Source organism: Dermochelys coriacea, chromosome 1 (genome assembly GCF_009764565.3).
Source record: "Dermochelys coriacea isolate rDerCor1 chromosome 1, rDerCor1.pri.v4, whole genome shotgun sequence".
Classification (NCBI taxonomy): domain Eukaryota; kingdom Metazoa; phylum Chordata; order Testudines; family Dermochelyidae; genus Dermochelys; species Dermochelys coriacea.
In genome coordinates, this window is record NC_050068.2 from 162,658,063 (window position 1) to 162,683,965 (window position 25,903).

Genomic DNA, 25,903 nt, shown 5'->3' on the forward strand with positions numbered 1-25,903 from the left:
TTGTTTATAATAGAGGGGAGCGATAGTCTAAGGTAAAACTGCTAAACCATGGTAAGAACGTGAGAACAGCCATAGTGGTTCCAAAGGTCCACCTAGCTCGGTATCCCCTCTTCCGACAGTGGTCAATGCCAGGTGCCCCAGAGGGAATGAACAGAACAGGTCATCATCAAGGGGTTCATCCCTGTCGCCCATTCCCAGCTTCTGACAAACAGAGGCTAGGGACACCATCTCTGTCCATCTTGGCTAATAGCAATTGATGGACCGATCCTCTATGAACTTACCTAGTTCTTTTTTGAACCCTGTTATGGTCTTGGCCTTCACAACGTCCTCTGGCAAAGAGTTCCACAGACTGACTGTGCGTTTTGTGAAAAAATATTTCCTTTGATTTGTTTTAAACCTGCTGCCTATTAATTTCATTTGGTGACCCCTAGCTCTTGTGTTATGGGAAGGAGTAAATAACACTTCCTTATTTACTTTCTCCACACCAGTCATGATTTTATAGACCTTTATCATATCCTCTCTGTTTTCTCTTTTCCAAGCTGAAAAGTCCCAGTCTTAGTAATGTCTCCTCATACGGAAGCCGTTCCATACCCCTAATCATTTTTGTTTCCCTTTTCTGAACCTTTTCCCGTTCCAATTTATCTTTTTTGAAATGGGGCGACCACTCAAATACTGCACGCAGTACTCAAGATGTGGGCATACCATTGATTTATATAGAGGCAACATGGTATTTTCTGTCTTCTTATCTATCCCTTTCTTAATGACTCCCAACATTCTGTTTGCTTTTTTGACTCCTGCTGCACATTGAGTGGATGTTTTCAGAGAACTATCTACAATGACTCCAAGATGTTTCTTGAGTGGTAACAGCTAATTTTAGACCATTTTTATATGTATAGTTGGGATTATGTTTTCCAATGTGCATTACTTCACATTTTTCAACATTGAATTTCATCTGCCATTTTGTTGCCCAGTCACCCAGTTTTGTGAGATCCTTTTGTTGCTCTTCACAGTCTGCCTGGGACTAAATTACCTTGAGTAGTTTTTGTATCCTCAGCAATTTTTGCCACCTCACTGTTTACCCCTTTTTCAAGATCATTTATGAATATGTGAAATAGGACTGGTCCCAGTACAGACCCCTGGGGGACACCACTATTTACCTCTCTCCATTCTGAAAACTGACCATTTATTCCTACCCTTTGTTTCCTATCTTTTAAGAATTACCAGTCCATGAGAGGACCTTCCCTCTTATCCCATGATAGCTTACTTTGCTTAAGAGCCTTTGGTGAGGGACCTTGTCAAAGGCTTTCTGAAAGTCTAAGTACGCTATATCCACTGGATCCTCCTTGTCCACATGCTCGTTGACCCCCTCAAAGAATTCTGGTAAATTGGTGAGGCATGATTTCCCTTTACAAAAACCATGTTTACTCTTCCCCAACAAATTATGTTCATCTATGTGTCTATTTTGTTCTTTACTATAGTTTCATCCAGTTTGCCTGGTACTGAAGTCAGGCTTACTGGCTTGTAATTGCTGGAGCCCTTTTTAAAAAAAAAAAAAAAAAAAAAAAGTTGGCGTCACATTAGCTAGCCTCCAGTCATTTTGGTACAAAAGCTGATTTAAATGATAGGTTACAGACTATAATTAGTACTTCTGCAGTTTCTTATTTGAGTTCCTGCAGAACTCTTGGGTGAATATCATCTGGTCCTTGTGATTTATTACTGTTTAGAACACTGGTACCAGATCCTCTGTTCCAAAAGGAACAGTGTATTTCTGTGGGTGTCCAGTGATCAGGGACTGGTTAGCACAGGGTGACACTTTGAAGGGACACAAGGCCTGGGGTGCATCTATTGTCAACCTGCAGGGCAAAGGAAGGGCTAATATAGTCAGAGGAGAGTGCTGTTATGATAGGCTGGTTGTGTTAGAAAGCTGACATCCAGTTAAGCACAGGCAGGACTCCTTCGTACTGGTGGCAGGTGGTAACAAGGTGACTCATAGCTCTGAGTGACCGAGAAGCATCACAACATATTCCCATTGGTCTCAACAAGACTACTTGCATGCATGCGGATTGCTCAATGAGTAAAGTTTTGCAGGATGGGGCCCTTTTTAAATGGACTTGTAAATGATTTGTTTCAAATTATTAAATGTGCTTGTCCTAAAAGAAAGGAATTCAAATATGAGACTACAAAGTACTATATGAATGCACCCTTTCAGAAAATTCATAACAAAAGGTGATGTAGAGTATAGAAGACTATTTTATATTTTTGTTTAACAAAATCCAATGTTTTACCAGGTACAGTATTTTAATAGCTTGTCAGTAAAATAAATTTAAAATCACTTTGAAATAATGAAAAAATATTTTGCAGGTGAATTAGAAAGAAGTTTAAAATATTTATTTAAAATCTCAAAGTATTAAAAAGATACGTGTGGTTGTATTTTATCCATCTCACTTCTGTGTATGTGTTATGTTTTTGATAGGTGGAAGCCTCCCATATCTCCTTTGATAGCATTGTGCACATTTTTAATAGCAGAGAAATATGCTGGTGAGCAATCTGTGTGGAAGCCTTATCTTGATGTTTTACCAAAGACCTATACGTGCCCTGTTTGTCTGGAGCAAGAAGTAGTGAGACTTCTTCCTGAGCCCTTAAGAAGGAAGGCTGAGGAGCAAAGAACAGTGGTCCAGGAACTATATACCTCTTCCAAGACTTTTTTCTTTTCTCTGCAGTCTTTGTTTACTGAGAATGTAGAAACTGTTTTTAACTACGATGCCCTGCAGTGGGCTTGGTGCACCATTAATACTAGAACAGTATACATGAAGCATTCACAGAGGGAATGTTTCTCTAGAGAGCCAGATGTTTATGCACTAGCACCTTATTTAGATCTGCTAAACCACAGTCCAAATGTTCAGGTAAGAAGCTGGAAAAACAGAACCATAGTTTTTATGATGTACAGTGTACTGACTCTGTGCAGAACCCACATTCTTGTCTCTGATGAATTCGGAACACAGCGTACCACTGAAGGGTCATGACTGGTGTGTGTAGTGTATTGTTCGTAGGACAGCTATAGGCTCAGTAGATATGCCACTAAAATGTATCATGCAACCCAGAGTGAATTAACAAATAGAATTGATTTTATGAATCAAGTGGCAAAATAAGGATGGGGAAAGGATTCCACGCCTCTGCCCACCCTCAGTACCCTGGTGTGATGAGGTGTAGCAAACCCACACTCAGCCTGAAGGGATTAATGAAAGCTTGTGGGCACAATCAGCGTCACCCCACTTGCAGTATGTGTCAGACCTGAAGGAGAAGTTAAAAGGGCTGACCCTGGCTCAGTTAGGGGCTGACCAGGAAGGAGAGCAGATTTCTGGCTCCCTCTCAGTGAGAGAAGCCTGGCTGGAGTCAGGGAGCTGGGTAGAGTTGCTGGCAGACAAAGCCTCCCTGAACGAAGGTGTCTCTGCAATGGAGACAGTCAGGCAGTTGGGAAAGAAAGTGGCAGGAGGTGAATCCACCCAGGTTTCTCCCCAGTGGTGGAGGGTCCTGCAAGGAGCAGGAAGACTCCTGCCAAGTCAGGGATTGCCCTGCCAAGGGAGTGGAGGAAAACCCCTCTGCAGCAGACACAGCTGGGTAGCAGAAAATGCTAAGAAGGCCTGCAATGACCCTTTGGGAAGCGGCTTAGAGTGGAGCTGATATACTGGGAGCCTGGGAAGAGGCTGAGATAAAGGCCCAAGACATGATAAGCTAAGAAGTGGACCAGGAGACCGCAAGGGCCTTGACTATGTAATGAGGGTCCTTGGTCTGGACCCAGTGGAGTCGGAGGACCTGAGTTCTACCTGCTCACCAAGGAAGAGGGAGTGTCATAGATACTAAGGTCAGAAGGGACCATTCTGATCATCTAGTCCGACCTCCTGCACAACGCAAGCCACAGAATCTCACCCACCCACTCCTATGAAAAACCTCACCTATGTCTGAGCTATTGAAGTCCTTAAATCATGGTTTAAAGACTTCAAGGAGCAGAGAAGCCTCCCTCAAGTCAACCATGCCCCATGCTACAGAGGAAGGCGAAAAACCTCCAGGGCCTCTCCAATCTGCCCTGGAGGAAAATTCCTTCCCGACCCCAAATATGGCAATCAGCTATACCCTGAGCATATGGGCAAGATTCACCAGCCAGATACTACAGAAAATTCTTTCCTGGGTAACTCAGATCCCATCCATCTAATATCCCATCTCAGGGGATTAGTCCTATTTACTCTGAATATTTAAAGATCAATTACTTACCAAAATCCCATTATCCCATCATACCATCTCCTCCATAAACTTATCAAGTAGAATTTTAAAACCAGATAGATCTTTTGCCCCCACTGCTTCCCTTGGAAGGCTATTCCAAAACTTCACTCCTCTAATGGTTAAAAACCTTCATCTAATTTCAAGTCTAAACTTCCTGGTGCTCAGTTTATACCCATTTGTTCTTGTGTCCACATTGGTGCTGAGCTGAAGTAATTCCTCTCCCTCTCCTGTATTTATCCCTCTGATATATTTATAGAGAGCAATCATATCTCCCCTCAACCTTCTTTTAGTTAGGCTAAACAAGCCAAGCTCCTTAAGTCTCCTTTCATAAGACAAGTTTTCCATTCCTCGGATCATCCTAGTAGCCCTTCTCTGTACCTGCTCCAGTTTGAATTCATCCTTTTTAAACATGGGAGACCAGAACTGCACACAGTATTCTAGGTGAGGTCTCACCAGTGCCTTGTATAATGGTACTAAAACCTCCTTATCCCTACTGGAAATGCCTCTCCTGATGCATCCCAAAACCGCATTAGCTTTTTTCACAGCCGTATCACATTGGCAGCTCATAGTCATCCTATGATCAACCAATACTCCAAGATCCTTCTCCTCTTCCGTTACTTCTAATTGATGTGTCCCCAACTTATAACTAAAATTCTTGTTATTAATCCCTAAATGCATAACCTTACACTTCTCACTATTAAATTTCATCCCCCTCTCCCTGAGAAGTAAGGACTGCTGAACTCCCTTGATACTAGAGATGAGGACTGGTGAGTCCGGACTCAGACAAACTGTCCAACATGAAGTCGAAGGACCACTAGCTGGTTTACCCTGGTAGGGGTGGAACTCTACATGAGCTGGAAGGAGGGGGGCTGAGTTGCATGAAGAATCAGACTGCAGTAGGTGTGGAATGGCTGTCAGCAGGGGGCGCTAAAGGAGGAACATCTACACCATGCCCCAGCCACCAGGGGGTATGCTGACCAATGAGTTGCATGCTTATGCCTGCCCCAAATGCCATTATTTTGGCCCATGTCTTCAGAAATGGCTTGGGGAGAATTGTCCCCGGCAGAGGGCTCCTGTAAGCAGCTCTATATTACCCCCTTCACAAGGCACAGTAGAGGGAACATGTGGTTTCTATAGTGCCTGGTACTAAGCTTGAAAGCAGCCTATGGCAACCTCATCAGGACTGCCTATAAAGTTACTCTGATTTATGCAAGGGACCATAGTGACTCACCTGACCGCACAGAATCAGGGTAGCACAAAGGTGGCTTAAAGCTAGCTTTGTTCCTGCTTCCCCTGAGCTGGACCTTCTGTGCTCTGCCTCCTGGAGGCTGCACAGCCTTGAACCCAAGGATTTTATGTTTGTTCTGTTTTAGTATTTTAGAGAATTTTTCCTTTCTTCAGATAAGGTCCTAAGTGCAACAAAGACAATCCCCAGTCTTCAAAATCACTTCAAATATTTCATCATTGAGTTCTAGATGTTTATAGCCTTTTGTCACAGTAAGAAAATATTACTGGTCTTTATCGGGCTAGATCTGATGGGTTTTTTTTTTTCCCCCTCGCTGCCATAGAGGAAATGTCATCTTTTTTTAAAATTTCTCAAAGGTAAAAGCTGCATTTAATGAGCAGACAAGATGTTATGAAATCAGGACAGATTCACATTGCAGAAGACATGAAGAACTGTTTATCTCTTACGGCCCTCATGATAACCAGCGACTTCTGCTAGAATATGGATTCATTGCCATCAACAACCCACAGAGTGGGGTTTATGTCTCAGCAGGTTGGTAGCTTGATCTTGATATTAAAATGTGAAGTACTAGGGAGCCCGGCAGCTTTATCTCCATCTGGATAATTGTGATAATTGAGGGGCAGTGAGGAAGCTTACATAGTATCACTCTGCATTAGGCTGTAGCCAGTATCATCAATTTTGGGATTGTTAGCAGCATTAAAGTGAAATATAGGATTGGGTTGGTTCCATTTTTGCCTTTTTGAACTACACCTAATAGGAATTTTTAACTAAAAGAGTGTGACTGTGTGTGTTTGTGTTAAGTGGCCTTCATTTTTGTGGATTTGCTCAGGTTTTATTTGTTACACTATGAAACTTAGCTTTATTCTGAAAAAACTTACGTGTTTGGTTAACTTTAAGCACAAGAGTAGCAACACGTTTCAATGGGACTGCTTATGCAAGTAAAAGTTAGGCACGTGCTTAAGTGTTTGCAGGATTGTGGCTTTAGAGAATAATTTAAGGATGGAACTGGAAATGCTGGGAGATTTTTGTAAACTACCCTCAAGTGTGTGCGTGCATGCATCTGTGTCACACTACATATTGATAGAGCCTTTTCATAGGATGCTCGCATGTCTTAGAAGCCCCAGTTCTGCAAAACTTAGTGTTAAGTGTGGTGTTAAGTGCTTTGCTGAACTGAGACCACAATAAGAGAAACCCATACTATTAGGCAGCCCAGTCATTGTTATAGAAAATTAATAATTATGTTGTGAAGACTTGGTTATGAGTTGGCCAACAAGCTGATTGGAGAGCCAAAAAATAGCTTGGGAAGTGATTTTTTTTTTTTTGTTTGGTTTGTTTTTTTTGTCTGAGCCTTGGTTGCTTATGTAGGCATGTGGAGAGAGAGAGAGAGAGAGAGAGCTGTTTGGAATTGAGTATGCATTAGACAAGTTACATTTTTATTATAAAGCATTGAGGTTGTTTAAGATTTGCAGCTCGTATAAATTAGCTCCATTTACTTCAGTGGAGTTATGTTGATTTATCAGCTGAGCATCTGGCTCTTGGTGCTTTAGAACTGACTATATGTCAAAAATTGTGTTTAAAAGAACATTATTAAGGTTGCCAGGTCAAGTACTCAAAAGTTAGGAAATGCCAGAATTAACTCTCTCTCTCTCTCTGGGTTCAATCTTGCAAGTTTCTGAGTGCTCTTCAGAGGTGGTGTTCAACTCAAGGTAAAATTTATTAAAGTTTTGATATTATCTGAGTTGATTTTTGTGTACTGTTCAGTTGGAAGATTAATTTATAGTTAAAATATAAGAAAATACTTTACAGTTCAAGTTAGCTTGTTTTCAGTGTTAACTGGTTGCTTAAGGATCTTTAAATATATATTTTGCAGATATCCTTCTTAAACATCTCCTTTCAGCAGACAAGCAGAGAAATATGAAGCTTTCCATTCTAAAGGATCATAACTTGTTAGAGTAGGTATCTCTTTAAAACCCTGGTTTCCATTTGAGAAAATAGTTACTACAAAACTGAAATAAAAGTTCAGATGCTCTTTTTTTTTTTAAACTTGCAAAAAAATTGGTTTATAAAAATATATAGGTATTCTGTTTATCTCCTTGATGGGGGAAGAGAATTTAAGTGGTTAAAAGACAATATGAAAGCTAAGGATCAAGGTTAGGGGTCAGCACAAGACAATCTGTACCACCCTGTTCCAAGGCTGTGGGAAGCAACAGAGGAAAGGGAGCTGGGGAGAATCCTTTTGTCCTCGATGCTACAGTGTAGTTCCCACATGGACTATGGATCGGCTTCTCCTTAACTATGTTCTAGGGTGGGAGGAGGCTGCCACTAGGCAGACGTTTTGTTGCCACAGTTACTGTTAGTGTGAAGATCACAAACTGTGTAACGAACTCCTGCTTTCTACCTTTTGGTAATTTTTGTCACTTTTAGAAATTTGACGTTTGGAAGGGATGGGCCATCATGGAGACTCCTCACGGCTCTCAAGTTGTTATGTCTTGGAGCAGATGAATTGTAAGTTTCAAATACACTTACAGAAATGTGGTCATTTATTTAGAAAATAATGCCTCTCCTATCCCTCTAATCTGTGTCTTCTCAAACTAACTAACTGAGGTGCAAGAAGGATTTGCAACAATCAGACAACAACTTTTAAATTATAGATTGTTCCATCTATGACAACTGTATTCAGTTAAACACCAAGCATTCTGTTGTTCCCTTCCTACTCCAAGAACTGGATATTGCTTTAATGTTCAGTTTCTGTTTCTTACATTTGTCACTTTGATGGGTCCCATGAACTGAGACATCAGTTTGATTTTTCTGAAAAGTATATTTCAGGGACTACTTTTGAAATGTTAGGGCCAAGTTCATCACTGAAGTACAAAGGTTCAGCACCAATGTCACAAAATTAATCTTGCTTATTTCAGCAGTAAATTTGGCCTTCAAAATCTTGGCATTGTTTGCAGATGGGTAGGTGAGTTTTGTCAGTTATCAAATATGTTTTAAAATTAAAAGGAAAAACATTTACACTCCTCTATGCTGTGAGGGTTTAGTCCTCAATAGAACATGTTAAAGTAACTGAAAGATACTGAGACCCATCTGTCTTCCATACCATGCAATATGTGTTCTGTTCTACTCAGCGGCTTAAACCATGCACATCATTGTGGTATCTGAGTGTGGTGGGGTCTAACTTTGACTTAGTTGTCTATGAGGGTTTTTATTTTTTATTTTATTTTTTATTTATTTATTTTGGGGTATAACTTCCGTTTAACTTCTGGCTCGGGAATGCAACAAATAATCACTTGTCAAACATATTTTTTGCTTTAGTACCTACTGGAAGAAAGTGCTGCTTGGTGATAAAATTTCAGCCAGAAATGAAGAGAGCAGTTTGAACATAGCAGCAAAAATATGCTTTTCTTTAATAGAGGAGACACAGCACATCCTTCACCAGGTAACTTGGCTAGAAGAATACAATGGGGCAGACGCCACCAAGGGGCTTGTCTATGTGGTGCTGTAGTCCCCTCTAGTGTGTTGTGCACTAACAGGCCCACGTGAACTTTGCTGATGTGCACTAAAAGTTCCTGTGTATGTTAACATACTACTGTTTGAAACAGGACTACATTAACGCGTGCTAGGGAACTTTTAGTGTGCACCAGCACAGATCAATTAGTTCGCAACACGCTAGTGCGGACTAAAATTTGCACCCCCTAGAGCAGACTACAGTATTGTGTAGACAACCTAGCATAAATTGGTAGTAACACCATTAACTTAAGTGATGTAAATGAGGGTAGCATCTGGCTCTGTGTGTTTTACAGGCAATGGTTTGACCTACAATTATCATTTTATTTCTGGCGTTAGCTAAGTGCTTATTTTTGTGGGCAAGGTGCCTTTTGTTTTTCTATTTAAAGTGTGCTTCAGGCATAATATACTCTAGATTTACACCAATATAACTGAGATCGGCTTCTGGTACAGTAAGGATATCTTAGTTTAGGATTTACCCTGCTTTGGAGGAGTTGGAGGGGACTGTTACTCTTTTTGGAATATCTTGGTATATATTATGAACATGGACCTTAAATCAATGGGATTATTTCCATTTAATTCAAGTGGGTTTTTGATTAGGAACACTTGGTAAAGCATAAAAAGGTGGCAAATGAAAAAAGTCCCTTGCTATTGACTGCACTGAAGTGATTCTGGATTTACATCAGTATAACTGAGATCAGAAAATGATCCAGCGGTTACAATGATTTTCTTTAAAAATGCATGCAGTAATCTTATTGCAGTGGTGATAGGCTTTAACTCAGGAGCAGTGTAGTGGCTATCATATCCCTTTATCTGGTGTTGTGTACCTCATGGCCATCTGATGTGAAGAGAGAAAACCAAGTAGGTGTACTTTTTATGAATTAAGTGAGAAAATAAATAAGCAAATACAAAGCTAGCTAACGTACTGCATTTCCCTAAAACAATGCGATAATAAAATTTGAGGTCACACTGGAGATCGGATGAATTAATCAAGGGATTAACAATCGCGTAAATTGACATCAATAACTTGACAAGAAAATGGCTTGAGAACTGCCTCCCCCCCCCCCCAAAAAAAGACTGGGACTGTTCAGCGTGGAAAAGAGGTGACTAAGTGGGGGATATGGGAGAGGTCTATTAAAATCATGAGTGGTGTGGAGAAGGTGAATAAGGACGTGTTTAATCCTTCACGTAACACAAGAACTAGGGGGTCACCCAATGAAATTAATAGGCAGCAGATTTAAATCAAACATAAGGAAGTATTTCTTCACACAACACACTGTCAACCTGTGGAACTCTTTGTCGGGATGTTGTGGAGGCCAAAATTATAACTGGATTAAAAAAAAAACTAGATAAATTCATGGAGGACAGGTGCATCAATGGCTATTAGTCAGGATGGTCAGGGATGCAACTCCATGCTCTGGCTGGCAGAAGCTGGGATTGAACAACGGGACGCATCACTCAATGATTGCCCTGTTCTGTTTGTTCCCTCTGAAGCACCTGGCAGTGGCCATTGTCAGAAGACAGGATGGCGGGCTAGCAGGACCATTGGTCTCACCTAGTATGGCCGTTCTTATGTTTAACTGATCAAATCATTGTAGGAACGTGAGCTGTAGTCAAATCATGAAACCAATATAACAGTGAATCCTTACACCCCCCCGCCATTCCCCTTTCCCCAGCTCCTCCTTAGCCCTACAGGTATTAATACATCCTTTTTGGAGAGCCAATCACTGAATGGCTTATTAAGGACTGGTCTACACTTAAAAATTGGATTGATGTCACTCAGGGCTGTGAAAAATGTTTGCATCTTGAGCTGCGTAATTAGGTCAACCTAATCTCTGGTGTACATGTGGCTAGGCTAATGGAAGAATTCTGTCGAGCTAGCTACTGCCTCTTGGAGAGGATGGTTACCTAATCTGCAGAAAAAACCCTCCTGTTGCTGCAGGAAGTGGCTATGGTATAGTGCTACAGTGGTACAGCTGCGGCGCTGTGCCACTGTCACGGGGATGTGGCGTCTGTGCCCCTTCCCACCCCCATTCCCACCTCTCTACATTCAGTACACTGGAATCAGTAGTTCAAGATTCTTCTCTCCAGCAGACTGGTTTATGCTAACACCTCTACAGACCCAGTATGACCCCTTTTGATCTAGAGTAGGATTTGCTAAGAATTTAGGTTCGTCTGAGTCCAGTTATTGTTTTTCTTATATGGATTTACCAGTATCTGATTCTACTACTACCTCCTCCCAAACAAATGGTTAGGAAAAGTCTATTAGTTGCAGGCATCCCCGCAGTTATCTTAGAAAAGAATTCAAAAGAGAAAAATACTTAAAGGATCTACTTTTTGGCTTGCTTAGTCCCATGGAGCTTCAGAGTCAGTTGGGAACTGCAGTTTGGGGAACCAGATGTCTTTTGGCTCAGATATCTTATGCTAATGTGTCATCCTCTGGTCAGCTGGCTGGTCTAAGAGACTCTCTCTCCTCTTACCTTACTTTTCCTGGGCCAGTCCCCAGGAATCAGCCATCTGGGTGTCTTTGTGGTGACACATGAAGCAGCACCCTTGGCTTTTTAAGGTTGTAATAAGAGTTGGTAATTCTCCCAGTACCTCCTGGTGATTTTTTCCAAGCAAATGAGAGATCACAGGTTCCATATCTCTTGTAGTAGGAAGAGAGCTTGAGATGTAAGCTCTTGTATTAGAGACCTAGTACGAGGTGGGACCTGCTTACAGCATCTGGCAAGAACAGGACTAATATTGCAAAAATACACATTTTTAAGAAGTGCTAAGCACAGACTACTCACACAAACGCATCCCGATATTAAGTGGTACCAGAACATTCCCATATCAAGGATGGTACAAAAACATTCCTCCAAGAATAACAGCAACGCATCCTAAAAGATAAGGTCAGGATGACACTACGTAATAGAGATATTTTGATTGAACCAACATGTACAAGAAGATGGGTGAGAACTAGCCATGTCAGGGGGCAGTAACTATGGGGCAGTGCAAACTTGTTTGTATCAGGGTATAAAGTTGTATCTCAGAGGGAATATCTTTGGCCTAGGGAGGAACGGAAAGTCCCGTTGTTCACTGAGCTGGTCCATTGTTACGGGCATATGTGTATTCGTGGTCTGGTAGAGTCTGCGGGATAATAGTACCGAGCTTTGTCGACAATAAACCTGGCCTGGTGCCTTTGTACCATAACAGATCTTGTGGTCATTGGGTGGTTCGCTCAAGGTCTGCTGTGCCAGTTGTCTGCACAGAGCTGGGGCAGCACACAGAAAACACACACGTATGCAGTCCAACATTTAACCACACTGGTGACCCCAACTATTGCATTGCCCAAACCTTGTTGAGGGTGATCAGGCTTAACCTTTGGTTCACTTTTGGGGCCTTCCTTCCTGCAAGCAGTTTTATCACCACATCTATCTTAAACTGCAAGTCCACGTACTTCCCCCCCAAAACCTTATCTGGGTTAACAGTCAGTGGGTCACAGAGGTTCTCAGGTAGTTAAGGCCTAGCCACTTCCCTGGATATGACTGGTAGCCCATTGTCCTTTGACTGATAACATTGTCAGTGCCCGGACTCGTTCATGCATCTCATGTGCGTACTTCCTCAGTGTTGCTTAGGGCCTCACAACACACTGAAAGAAATGACTGAACTGTCACTCTATGGCTAGACTAGGCAAATATATGAAAGGGTGTCTTGCACTACCAATGTCCTATGAACAAAGCTGCTTTTGAGCTCTTGTTAATATAAATGTCATTTAAAAATACAACAGATCAAAACACCTACTCAGTGTTGACTCTACTATAGACCAATGTGCCATATATAATTGCCTACAATAAAATTAAATTACTATTTCCCTGAGAACAAAATGCACCTTTATTAAGAATGTTAAAAATACATCCTCAGCAAAGAAAACATGTATGCACACAGTTCAAGCAGCTCATGGCCCTCAGAGCCTAGGTACAGCTTCTTTAGGCCTGAACTGGAGGAGCAGAGACAGAATCGTTTATAGATGTGGCATATAGGGACATTGTAGAACAAGCCCACCTCAGAGCTGACTTCCCTGGTCTTCCAGTTGAGGAAGCCAATCTCCTGATGGAAGTGCACCTAACTGAAATGGAAGGATACACCTTCTTAGATGGGATTTCCTTCCCACTGCAATAGTGGAGATGAACGATTCCTCAGACACCAAAGAGATTGTTTCAGGGGATGGAATTACAGGCAGCAGCATGGGATTACATAATCAGGAATAGACAGCTAGGTATGTGGTTACTGAGAGAACAGTAGTAGGCAAGCAGTAGTGACTTGCCTGCCCGTTGCAAAGGTGGTGGATATTACAAGACCCTAGATGGACTTCTGGTGAATGCTGGGGAGGAGCCTATGATGGTGGTACATGTTGTTACCAATGACATCGGGAGCTGTAGGAGATAAGTCCAGGAAGCTAAATTTAGACTGCTAGGTGGAAGGTTTAGGTCCAGATCTGGGGGAGGGGAGCATTCCCTGAAGTCCTTCCAGTATCAGTGTGTGGTTGAGAACATGGTGCATAGAAGAGGGGTTTCATCTTAGTTTCTGGGGAACATTTTTGGGAAGGGGGAACCTGTACAGAGGGGATGCAATAATTTTAAAAACAAAAACAGTGAACTAGAGTGCCTGGCAGTGGAAGGGGACCTTGATGTAGTAGGCATTATAGAAATGTGGTGGAATGATTAAAAACCAATCGGATATGGTAATGCCTGTTACGAGCTATGCAGGAAAGACAGACTACACTGAAGAAGTAGGGGAATAGCGCTGTATATAAAGGATTCCATTGAACCTAGCTAGAAAAAATTGGGAGGAGAGGACTACACATTTGAATCTATATGGATACAAATTCCAAATTGTAAGAATGTAAATGTTTTAGTAGGACTATGCTACTGTCCTCTGGATCAGGAAAAGGAAACTGAATACACAATGTTGAGAGAAATCAGAGGCAGACGAGTATAATGAAATGATGATAGTGGGAGATTTCAGTTAATAAGTTCAGATATAAACTGTTCAAAAGGCACAGTGGGACAGTGTTGAGTACTTGTGTCAAAACTTTGATCCGTTAAGAGTTTGCTTCTAACAAAAGCTAGTTCTAGAGGCTATTCTTGACTTTGTCTTAACTCAAGCATGGGAGCTAATTCATGAAGTAACTAGCTGAGTCCATTATTGAAGCTGATTGTGGTGTCCAGAAAGTTGATGCTGGTGTGGCAGTGTTCTAGAGAGAGTGTTCAATGGATGCAGGGTGGTTATGGAAGTTGTGGTGGAAATTACGAGTAGCTTGTAGTATTGGTGACTACAGTATAACTAGGCTCACCATCTCTGACCTACTGTAGGGGGCAGATTGCTGAACATCTGCTTACCGTCTGTAAGGTTCTTCTGAACCTTCTGGTGCTGGCCAGCCAGTGCGAACAGAATACTGGACTAGATGGACTTTAGGTCTCATCCAGTCTGGCAATTCCTATGTTCCTGTGAACACTGGGCTACTTAATGAGGAACCTGATATTTTCTTAATGTTTGGGTTTAGTCTGTGTTTTCTGTCTGTGTTGTGGATTTTGAATTAACGCTTTTTCATTTTGCAACTAATTCTGTTTTCTTGATAAGTCATAAAATGTAACTAGTACACATTTTGATGTCACTTAACTCTGGCACAAATTAACTAGTCGTAAATGTCTGTTTATGGGCTACATGTATTTTTATTACTGAGTTTAAATATCCTCTTGGTTTTTATACACTTCAGATTTCCCAAATGAAAAAGGAAAAGGTGAACCTTGAAAACCAGCTGGCTTTGGTAGAAGTACTGCGCCTGGAAGATCTGACAATCCTGCAAACATCAGCAGCGATTCTGTACAACTTACATACTGCAATAACTTGACCTGTTCAGAAAGCAGACTATGACTGTCACAGCACAGTGGCTTTTACTTACCAGGAGCTAGAGACTTGCTTGACCCAAACATTTTTGATGACCAGTAGCATCAAGGAATAATGTAAAATTATGGTGGAAAAGCTGCCCAGTTTCATTTATGGGTTTTGGCATTAGCCATAGGGCCATATTCTGCGCCTCCTCTCCTGAGAGGCGCAGCCTAGAAAATGCAGGGGGCAAGAGTAGCTTTGTCATCTTTGTGTCGTCTGGATTCTGGGCTGCTGTGGGGACCAAAACAGCTCCTGGCATAATTAGAGCAGTCCTAGGGGTTGCAGTCCAGAATCTCCATAGTGCCAAGCAGCTACTCCCTGGTATGTCCCTACTTTTGTGGCTTACAAGGGAGGGGAGTGCAGAGCTACTTGCCTCACCCTATGTTGTTTGTGTGCCAGCGCTATCCTCTGCTGACCCTTTTCTATCTCATTTATGGACCCTGGACTTGGCTGGGATGATGATATAAGGTCTGGAGCATAGGCCATGTCAGCCCCAGAATGACTGAAAAACAGTCATCCAATGCCTAACCCAAATGCATGTATAGTACACTGATGCTGGAGGCTCGGGTGGTGGCCATCATGCAGAAGTTTGGATTTCCCTCCCCCATTTTAAAAATCTCCTCTAGATTGTTGCTAACCTATGATTATTGCTCCTCCTCTGAACAACAAACAGATGTGCTTGAGTTATTTTGAGCTGTGGTGTTGTAACAGTTTGCATGTTGGCTATTCAGGAAATCCACTCTGATACTTTCCACCAGTCCTGATTGTCACCTGGAGAAACTTCCTTCGCCTGTCCCTTTTTTGCCTTTCCTGATCAATCTAGCTGGACATCATACTTGTCGGAGGGTTAGGGTAACTATTGACATTGGGCCCATACCTTGTAGGGCCTACAAGAATGGTCTTGTATCTTACTACTTTTTTGTGTGCTTTCCTGCAGGCCCTTGGTCTCTCACTTTTGTGTTTTCTAGTATGGATCTGCTGCACGTCATCCATTTACTAATACCCTGGTAGCTTTGGAAAAGCTAATGTGGGATAAAGTCTTGATCAAGGGAGATACGTGCAGGTGATGGGCAAAGCTTGAAGAGGGAAGGAAAGGGGATATCTTAGGTTCCACGGCTATGGGCTTGGTATAAGGACATAGATTAATGGCTACAAAGTTGGTTGAAAACTGTCATGTGCACAGGGCCTGTATAGTTGGGGAGCTGGCTGACTCAGAGTTAGAGGCAAAAAGGGACACTTAAAGTATCTAGTCTGACCTACTGTATATCACAGGCCCCTAAATTTCACCCAGTTACCCCTGTATTGAGCCTAATAACTTGTTTGACTAAAACCTATCTTCCACTTTGGCATCCAATCTTGACTTGAAATCAGTAAAAAGAGAGAATCCACCACTTTTCTCATGGTTCCAGTGGTTAACCACCATCACTGCTAGAGATTTATGCCTTATTTCCAGTTTGCATTTGTCTGGCTTCTGCTTCAAGCCATTGGTTCTTGCTCTGCCTTTCTCTTCTAGTTTAAAGACCCTTTTAGTACCCAGTCTTTTCTCCCCAGGAAAGAACTTGTGCGCTGTAATCAAGTCACCTCTCAATGTTTTTGATATTGAGCTCTTTAACTATCTCATTGTGAGGCATTTTCTCCAGCCCTTGAATCATTTTAGGGAGCTATTTTCTGCACCCTCTCTAAATTTTCTACATTGTTTTTAAATTTTGGATACCAGGATTGTAGGGGCAGAATTCTAGTATCAGTCTCACTAATGCTGTGTACAGAGGTAATATCCTCCCCCATTCCTACTAGTAACTTTGCATTTGTCTGGATTAAAATGCATTTCATTTGAATGGGGCCGGCTTTACCAAGCAATCCAGATCACTTTAAATGACTGCACTGTCCTCATTATTAATCACTGTGCCAATCTTTTTGTGTTATGTGCAAATTTTATCAGCAGTGATTTTTTTATTTTTTATTTTTTTTTTAATATATTTACTTCCAGATCATTGATGAAAATGTTGACAAGCGTTGGGATTACTATCAATCTCTGCAAAACCCCACTAGAAACACTGCTTGACAGATATCCTTTGAGAGGCAATGTCTGCAGCCTGTGGAGTACAGACACTACACGTGTAGCTACATGCTGCAGTGAAAGGCAAGCTGTGTATATATGCTTGTTACTGTGGCGTATAGCTACAGGCTGCAATGAAAGTCTCCAGCAGCAGGGAATGGGAAAAGGCTGTGACAATGGAGAAGCTACTGGAATCTTTCCTTGGTCCTGGAGCCCCTCACTGTGGAGGGAAAAGGCTCAGGCAGTGGGATGCGACACTGTTAAAAATAGAAGCATAGATGTGAGTGTGTAGAGAACCTGTGTTGGGTGTATATACCGTGTGGTTCAAGTGTGTAGGATACTCTACTCGCCTAAGCAGTTCCTCCTCATTTAGACTGCTATTTATATGTGTGCTAGCTGGGCATGCGGTGTCTCTACATTTATGGCAGCATGTAGACATACCTTAAGTGTTACACTGCCACAGTTCAGATCAGCAGAGGTACCGGAGCTAGAGTTCTTTCATTTTAAGCAGGAGGACTTTCTTGTAGCAGGTCTCTCTCCTCTATAATTTCCCCCTACCCACTCTTGGTCCAAGAGTGAGAATTTTATTTTTGTCAGATAATTACTGAAATGGGATGAAAAGCCTAGATGATGTGAATAAAAGAGACTACTCTCTGGGAAGGGAGCTGATGGCTACTTTATTGCCCTTTTTATGGTACCCAATTGCTCTTTGCCTGCTATGTTACGGCAGCTCGTGGCCTCACATGCATCTTGTAAGGAAGTCTTACTATAATGTTAGTCATACATAAAATGAATTGTAGTATACAAAAATAACATAAGGCTGTATTTTTATTGTGTGTTTTGAACAGCTCCTAGCACACCTAATAGGAGCCTGGGCCATGACTAGGGCTCCTAGATGTTACGGTAATACCTTATTATTTGTAATAAACTGAACGTACGTACGTATGTACGTTCATTTTAGTTACATCCGCAAAGCCCATCTATTAAACACTTCTAAAATAACTTAATCTCTTTGAAGTGGTGGCAAGAGTCTCTACAAATTACTCCCAGCATTTTACACTCTCAGTTGTACCGTCGTGTAACATGTCCTAGGGGCCCTTACAGCAGCTGGGGAAGGGCCAGAGTGTAGCGAGTTCCAGCCATGCTTGTGCCTGCTCTGATGTGACCACTGTCCCCGGAGTATTGAGAAGGGGTGGTGTGAAGCTGGCTATGCTAACTCTGCTCCAGCTGAAAATTCTCCTAGGCAGGGGAATTCTCAATAGCTCATGTGGATCCTTTTTGTAGCACTGAGGAGGTTCAAAGGGAACTTTGGTGCTGAGGAGCTGGCTTGAGGACTTCAGGCCATTAGCTGTGGCTAATGCCAGGAACTGATTATCCGCTTAGTTTCATTTAATAAAATTATCCCTAGAGAACGTAGGATGTGACCCTGAGTTGCTATCAATCTGCATATTTCTATGTAGTTAATGGAACTAGGCCAATGTATACCAGCTGAAGATCTGGCCTTGAGTATGTTGAATAGTTAAGCAGTGTTTTACAGAGTTAGACAGAGAGGGGTTTAGAAATTATTTTGAGGTGATACGGGGCTATAATTAAGATTTTTTTTTTTGGCGGGGGAGGGGGAGATTGCTCTGCTTAGAGCTATTTCCATTTCTCTAGGTATGCTAGGTGGCCTTGGACTTGCAGGAATACACTACAGTTTAACATTAGTAGACTAATGTCAAAGGCAAAATCCTGCCCCACCCTTAAGTATGAAGTCACAATCAGTGCCTGTGTAGTACGCTTCAACATCAGCTTTGCTGAATTTCAGCCTTGGGCATATGTGTAAGACTTCAATGGGGCTTAAGTGGTTTGCTGAATCAGGGCGTAAAATACGTCTGAGCTAAGGCATCCTAAGATGGTTTACCTAACCAGTGCAACCACTGTTGCACATTCTTAGCTTCTCTAGCTCTCATTCTAGAAGCTCTTGTTCTAGACTCTTGTTATCTTAGTAGTTTAGTTTTAGGAACTTGATGTTAGTTAACATTTGGCTCAAAGAGTTTAATCAGTCTGTCATTTAAGTGTAGCTCTATTATGAAAAGAGACACTGTAAAAGTTGCCCATTCTCATTCATTCCACAGATCTACTCCCTGTGGGTGTCCAAGGCAGATCTGCAAACTTCAGTATCACCACTATGTTTTTACTACATTTTACTCCTGTCAGTGATGCAGCACCACTGTAGATTTGGGGGAAGCAAGCTATATTCAGTTCTGACTTGCGCATCAGCAGCAGAACAGCTAGAGTCACAAATACAGAGCTACATTCTGCCTTCAGTTATACTTGTGCAACTACAGAGAAGACAATAGGACTAGATAGGTGTAACAGCAGCAGGAGCAAAATTTTCATGGCTGGTGACAGTACTTAAGGCAAGAAATAACTCTGCTTGACTCTCTGATCCTAAGGCGCACTGCTGGCATTTAGCGGGGGAAAGGTGGGTTTTTTTGTGTGTGAGAGCTGAACAAATGAAATCTGGAGTCACTGAAAAATTATAAACATGGCACCCTACAATGCTATCTTCCCTGAGTCACTTTTTAGAATAGAACCTCACTTTAAAGTGAACATCCTATGGATTTTCTTTGATCTGTCTTCTGGCGAGTGGCTTCTGGCATTTCTTTAGCGATAGGGTGGAGATCATTCATAATTTCTTAATGGTTTTTAGATCAACTGTTCAGAACAAGATAAGATAGCATCAGCTCTCAAGCCCTGTTAATTAAAGCTTTACGTACACGATGAAAATGTTTAAAAAATGACACTCCCTAAGGAAGAAATCTTTAAGTAGTGTCTCTAAGGATACATTGCCCCTCTAAGGTTGAACACTTCCTGCAAATATAAAATCTTTTTGAAGATGGTCCTTGGGAATTATCTGAAGTGATTGCAAGCACTTAGTGCATCTATAATTATAGATGAACCTGATAAACAGAATGCTGGGAAAGGTTTGCTGCACCATCTGCCTGGTTTGTTTAATTATACAGTACACCGGGACTAAGTTTGCTGAACACTTTGCAAACCTACCCTTGTGTTCATTTTTGCAGCAAAATCATGTGGAATTCATAGTTTCAACATGAAGCCAAGAGAATCTTGGCATTCGTGACTGATTTTAGTCTCATCTAAACCCCAAACTTATATGATGTTAATTCACACACTGACATGGAAAGAAGTCACATAATTCCCATAAGTTTTATATTTTAATATTCTTTAGGATGTCTAAAACGCAGCAATGAAGTTCTGTATTATTATTTATTTATATTGTATATTGCCATAACTCCTAGGAGCCCCAGTCATAGACCAGGACCCCATTGTGCTAGATGCTGCACACAGAACAAAGAGACAGTCTCTATCCCAAGGACCTTACAGTCTGCATATAGAACATGAGCTGACCACTAAATACAAGCAGCTGAGGTAATACAAGGAAACTGAGGCAATACTGTGCAAATAGACAACATAGTCATGGTGTGGGAAGAGGTAGAACACACAAGCAGAGTGAACAGTGATGGCAGCAAATGGCATATGTTAGTTCCATAAGTTTTTGGAGGGAGACAGGTTGGTGGATTTACTTTGGAGGGATCAGCTAAATGGAAAGAGAAGGGAAGGAGAGAGTAGAAGGGGCAGGTGTTGAGAGGCTGAGGTGAAGAGACCTGCAGAGGGAAGGGGAGGGTTAGAGTGGACAGCCAATCAGCACAGGACACAGAATTAGAGAACATTCTCATTTTGACTGGAGTGCCCAGAGGTTCCTACTTTGCCATTAGTCATAATATACCAGTAAGCAAAGAATTAATGTGAAGCAGTTTCTCATTTATTGTTTCTGCTAACCCACACAATGTGCTAAGTTCAGAACAAACACAAAGGTGTTCAGAAACACAATACTGATCAAACTGCATGAAATTACTGTAATTTCTGTAGATGTCCACTAGATGATGCAAATGTACTGCAGAAAGATAGGAAACCCTACATTATAGCAAGAAATAATTATATTTGCTGTATTTTATATTTTAATATTAGGGGGAGAGTATCATTTTTTCAGTGGGCTGTTATTAGATTTCCATAGTTAAGAAAAATATCCATTTGTTTAGTTGCTGTTAGGATCAAGTTACAAAGCTTGTATTCTAGTCTGCTGCAATGTTGGTTCCAGAATATTAAGAAACATGGGTGTGAGGTACACAGAAGAAGCTTGTCTCTTCCACCAGTAGAAGTTGTCCAATAAAAGTTGTTACCTCAACCACCTTGTGATTTTAGTCCTCTGCATTTAGGACACAACAGAAGCAAGATGTCTTGAAGGAAAATGATCTCTTATTCGGCATGCTTCCATCTTTTTATGTTTTATCTATCTTTTTTGTAGTAGCCTTCCCAAATTTTAGAGCAGGTCTGAAACTCCAGTCCAAGACACGGACACAGACCTTGGGTGAATTCTGATCTGATGCTATTCTGGCTCAATCCCATTGACCTGAGGTCTAGTCTACACTACAGAATTCACTCAACACAGTGCAGCAAAAGTGGACCTAACGATGTGTCTATACTAACATTTCACTCCTGAGAACATAACTGCCCTGCTATGATGATAATTCCACCTCCATGAGAGGCATAGAGTTAATGTTGATGTAGTTAGGTCAACACAATGTCAGTGTAGACTCTGTTGCTTACATTGATTTTCAAAAGGCATCCCAGAATGCCCTACACTGACAATATAATTGGGACAAGCATTCCTAGTGAGGATGTGCACTGCTGACACAAGAAGTGTAGTGTGGACACGCGAAAGTGATTTAATTATTGCAGTAGCTGTATGCTGACCTGACTGAGGTTGCCATAATTTTGTAGTATAGACATGCCCTTAATGAGGTTGCCCTGGTGTAATTGAGTACTGTCCACTCTCCTTTTTTACAGATTCGGGTCCTGAATTCTCCTCTCATTTAGACTGATGTAGCTCCATTGTCACTGATTGGACATGTACATATTTGGGGCTGCCAACCTCATGTCACCTGCAGCTACATTCTATTTTTAGTGCACTACCTCAATCAGAGCTAGCACAGGTATGTCCCCTCAAATTGGGAATTATACTTCCAGCTCAAAGTGTAGCCGTACCATTAGATATAGAGAGAAGTGCAGTGCCACAAACACTGCAACTTTTGGTCTGCAAAATGCCAAAGAAAGTTCTAATACCTGGCTGTTTTAATCATAGTTAAAATCAAAATGCTGAAAACCCACTGTGACGCTAGCAGGCCAGGTGCCAGCTCTCGCCAAGGCTGCAGGCATTAGCTAAGACCTGACAAACTCATAGCTGGAGACCAGACCAGTTTACTTTTGTATTAGTTTTGCTCAAAATAGGTATTAGTCTTACAAGAATGTATTTAGTGTTCACTCTATAGAGTGTCTGTATGTGCTGCATGCATTAATCGTATTTGTAATGTCTGTATTCCGTGCTATAAAGAAATATGTAACTTTTGCTTTATAACTTTGAAAATGTTTTTTCTAAACTTGTGAACTCAGATGGGAAGAGTGTTTCTTCCCAGCCATCCAGAAAAACTATTAAAATCCGATGGACCATCAAGGAACATCGCAATAAAAAGGATTGGTGAATGGCCCTGTTGCATCTTGGAAATGATACGTGCAAGGAAGCTTGTCCTATGGACTTGAAGGCTGAATCTAGGAAATAAAACAAAGATACAAAAAAAAATTTCCATCTCTTTGCTGTTTGAACATCTCACAGGGAGAGAAATGCTAAACTGAGGCCAAGATCCCCAGGGTTTATCCTCTGGGACTGCCCTGAAAGACATCTTGAATTGACACATCATCACATCTGTCATCTTTAGGAACCATAGAGGGTAACTCATTTGTGTGTATATATTTCCTTTCTTTAACCTGTATTTAACTCTTATTTCTTTTTCCTAATTAATACATAGTTTATTACAGGATTGGCTACAGGCGTTGTCTTTGGTGTAAGATCTAGGGTACCAACTGATCTGGGGTAAGTGACTGGTCTCTTGGGACTGGAAACAAGCTAAATATTTTGTGATTTTTGGTGTAAGTGACCATTTATCATTAAGGCCAACTTGCCAGGGTGGCAAGATATACTGGAGAGTCTAAGGGGACTGTCTATGACTCCATTGTAAGACTGTTACAGTGATTCAGGAGTTCACATTTGTTACTGGGTTGGTGAAATCTAATTGTAGAACACAGTCTGCCCTGAGGCAGGCACTCATGGTCGTCAGCCACTCCAGACAGTATGACACCCACCTCCCATCAGCTTATGCTGCTTGAATACTTTTAACCTATCCTTAAGGGTCCCCATGAGTGACAAACATTTTAAAACAAATGCTGATATACTATAGTTGTTACCAGTTGCAGGTTACAACTTGGATGACCATCGAGAGTCTGAGAGAGAGATCCTCTGCACGCGCTACATGCATTTTGACCATTTTAAGGAATAATTTTCTCCATTAGACCACTTACATTGTAAAGAATGATGTAGAACAGAGATCTTAGCAGATCTCCCTTTGTTTATAACTAAAAAAGAAAACTCTGGCTGCTTTTAAAAGACATGAGAATGAGTTTTGTCTTCCTTTCCTATTACTGTCAAACAAACTTTACCTCAGCCCTGAATATCACATGGAATTTGTCACTGGCAGGAAACATAAACTTTATCTTGTGAATATATAACTTACAGTTACTTCTTAAGAAGAAAAAAAAATCCTTTCATCATGTACTATTTTCTTCACTGTTTTATTTCACTTAAAACATCACTCAGTGCCAAATGGTATTTGTCAGAAGTAATTGTCAAATGCTGGAGGCAGTTTTCAAGGCTGTCTGGATGGAAAATCTCAAGGCAGTTGTCTGCGTTGAAAGAAAATATTACATTTGATCTTTTTATGATTCTCACAGACGATGTATGTCTGCATTTAGCTTGAAGAATTCTTGTTCTTTTTAACTGACAGGAAGTAAAACTTTACTATTAATTGATAGTATTGTCTGAGAAATAACTACACTATACAATAATGTAAATTTTTTTTTTTTTACTCTTCACAAAGATTCATTTTTATTAGCCATCTACTGTGGTTTTGCTTGTTGGCAAGTTGTAATACTTTGAATGATGACCGTGACTGCATTTCATCTACACTTGTATTTGGGAAAAATATTTCTTCCAATGTGTTTCCTCAGAGTAATGAGTCTCACTTAAAGATTGTCTTGCAGTAAATCACCGTTTCCTTAATGGAGTCATATAGATATATTATTGCTTTTCTCAATTCTGCCTCAGTGCTTTCCAGTGATAATGACCAAGGGTAGATAGCATGGTAGATTAACACCACGGAATAAATTCAGAAGGCTAGATCCTCTTTTGGGCTGACTGAAGATCAGTGCAGGGAGGGATGGTGGGAGTCTGGGTTCTAGATCTGATTCTCGGAGCAAGGCCCAGCCTGAATGCAATTTAAAGCTGCTTTAAGTTGTGCCACTGGTGCCCCCTCTCCCTATCCCCTACACCATGGGAGGAGGCATGAAAGGGCAGGGCCCAATGGGTATTCTCAGCTGGGCATTTGCCTGGATTGTGGCTCCTTTTGAGTCACTCAAGTGGCACAAAGGGGCTATAAATCCAACTTGTGGACCTAGTCCAAAATGATTTATCAGTGTTGAAATATGAATGGAGTTCCACTAATGTTCTCAGCCATTTTAAATCATCATAATATTAAAATGTGTAGTAACTCTGCTTACTGTCCAGTGTTAGATAAGTCTCAGTAATCATTGTGAGTTGGGTGTTATGCACCATGAAATACCAATTACCTTTTTGATGTTTAGTTTCATTTTGGCTGGGGATCTTCTCCATTTCCTTCTTTCTGCCAACTTCTGTAGCTGAGGATGTGGGGATGGGGTCCTAACTTCCTACAGAGCCTGATAACCCCACTGCTGGCATTGGCCAAAAGAAGGGGTCTGCAGGTTGGTGGATCTTCCCATTTTAGAGAAAAACCTCAAGTGCTGAGATTTGGGTCTCTGTGATCAACTAAGACTTCAGCTAGGTGTCTCTCCTGTCGCAGTCTCCTCCTCCGCTACTGATTAGAAGCTCATGGACTAGGGGAATAGAGCACCGATTTCAGCCAGCCATAACTAAGACAAGCTTTCTGCAAAGTTCTCTAAAGAGCAGTATTGCCAACACCCAGGAGTCACAAGTCTTGAAGTTGGCTTGAAAATAATGAGATTTCTTGTTTCTGAGTCACTGGACTTCACTCAGTTCATATTATCTCTGCAAGCATCAGTATGAGAAACTTGCTTCTAAAAAAAAAAAAGATGAAAATGAGATTCTCATGTAATCGCTTAACTCCAGAGCTGGGGCTTTAAGAAACATATTGTGAGACTTGCAATATAATAGTGGGAGACAGCTCTGCAGACTTACCTCGGTTATTGTGACGCATCAAATATTAAAATGTTGCTGGTCTCCTGAGAGAAAATTGCCAATTGTGTCAGTACATTTGCCATAATTATACTAAATCCCTCTATTCAATTGAAAAATACAGTGAGAAACAATATTGCTAATGATTGTTTGTTCTTTCTTCACACTCACAAGCAATGTGTAATCCCTAGGGATGGAAGGGTGAGGTTATCTGGAAACAATGCTGTGTTTGTTTTGTTCTTTATAGAAAATTGGTTGACATGAGTAATTTTACACCTTTTCTAAAGGGTTGAAGGTTTTGCCACTGACTCACTGTGTGACCAGGAGCCAAGTCGTGTAGGTCAAAAAATGTCTAAAAAAGCCTGCAGGTCTACAACTGGCAGTTTGGTCAGTTCAAAAGGCGTTTGTGTCGCTTCTGGGTGCGCGCACAGCATTTCCAGAAAGGGGAGTAGGGCCTGTTTTCACTACAACCGCT

At 41.3% G+C, this 25,903-nt stretch overlaps 1 protein-coding gene across 4 annotated transcripts in view; it reads left to right on the forward strand.

Moving 5' to 3' along the window:
- The window catches only part of SETD4 (SET domain containing 4), a 37,431-nt gene that overhangs the window by 6,363 nt on the left and 5,165 nt on the right, over positions 1-25,903 (forward strand). The window contains exons 6-11 of one of the 4 annotated variants that reach the window (XR_006278745.1): positions 2,474-2,903; positions 5,881-6,055; positions 7,395-7,476; positions 7,949-8,029; positions 8,840-8,963; positions 14,793-19,502. Coding sequence is in view for 3 of the 4 variants with exons in the window: in XM_043507672.1 (XP_043363607.1) it covers positions 2,474-2,903; positions 5,881-6,055; positions 7,395-7,476; positions 7,949-8,029; positions 8,840-8,963; positions 14,793-14,927 (1,027 nt within the window). In the remaining variant the exon portion in view is untranslated. Of the gene's footprint in view, positions 1-2,473; positions 2,904-5,880; positions 6,056-7,394; positions 7,477-7,948; positions 8,030-8,839; positions 8,964-14,792; positions 24,259-25,903 lie in introns of those variants that run through there. The other 3 variants (XM_043507672.1, XM_038367935.2, XM_043507678.1) reach the window with 3 other exon arrangements.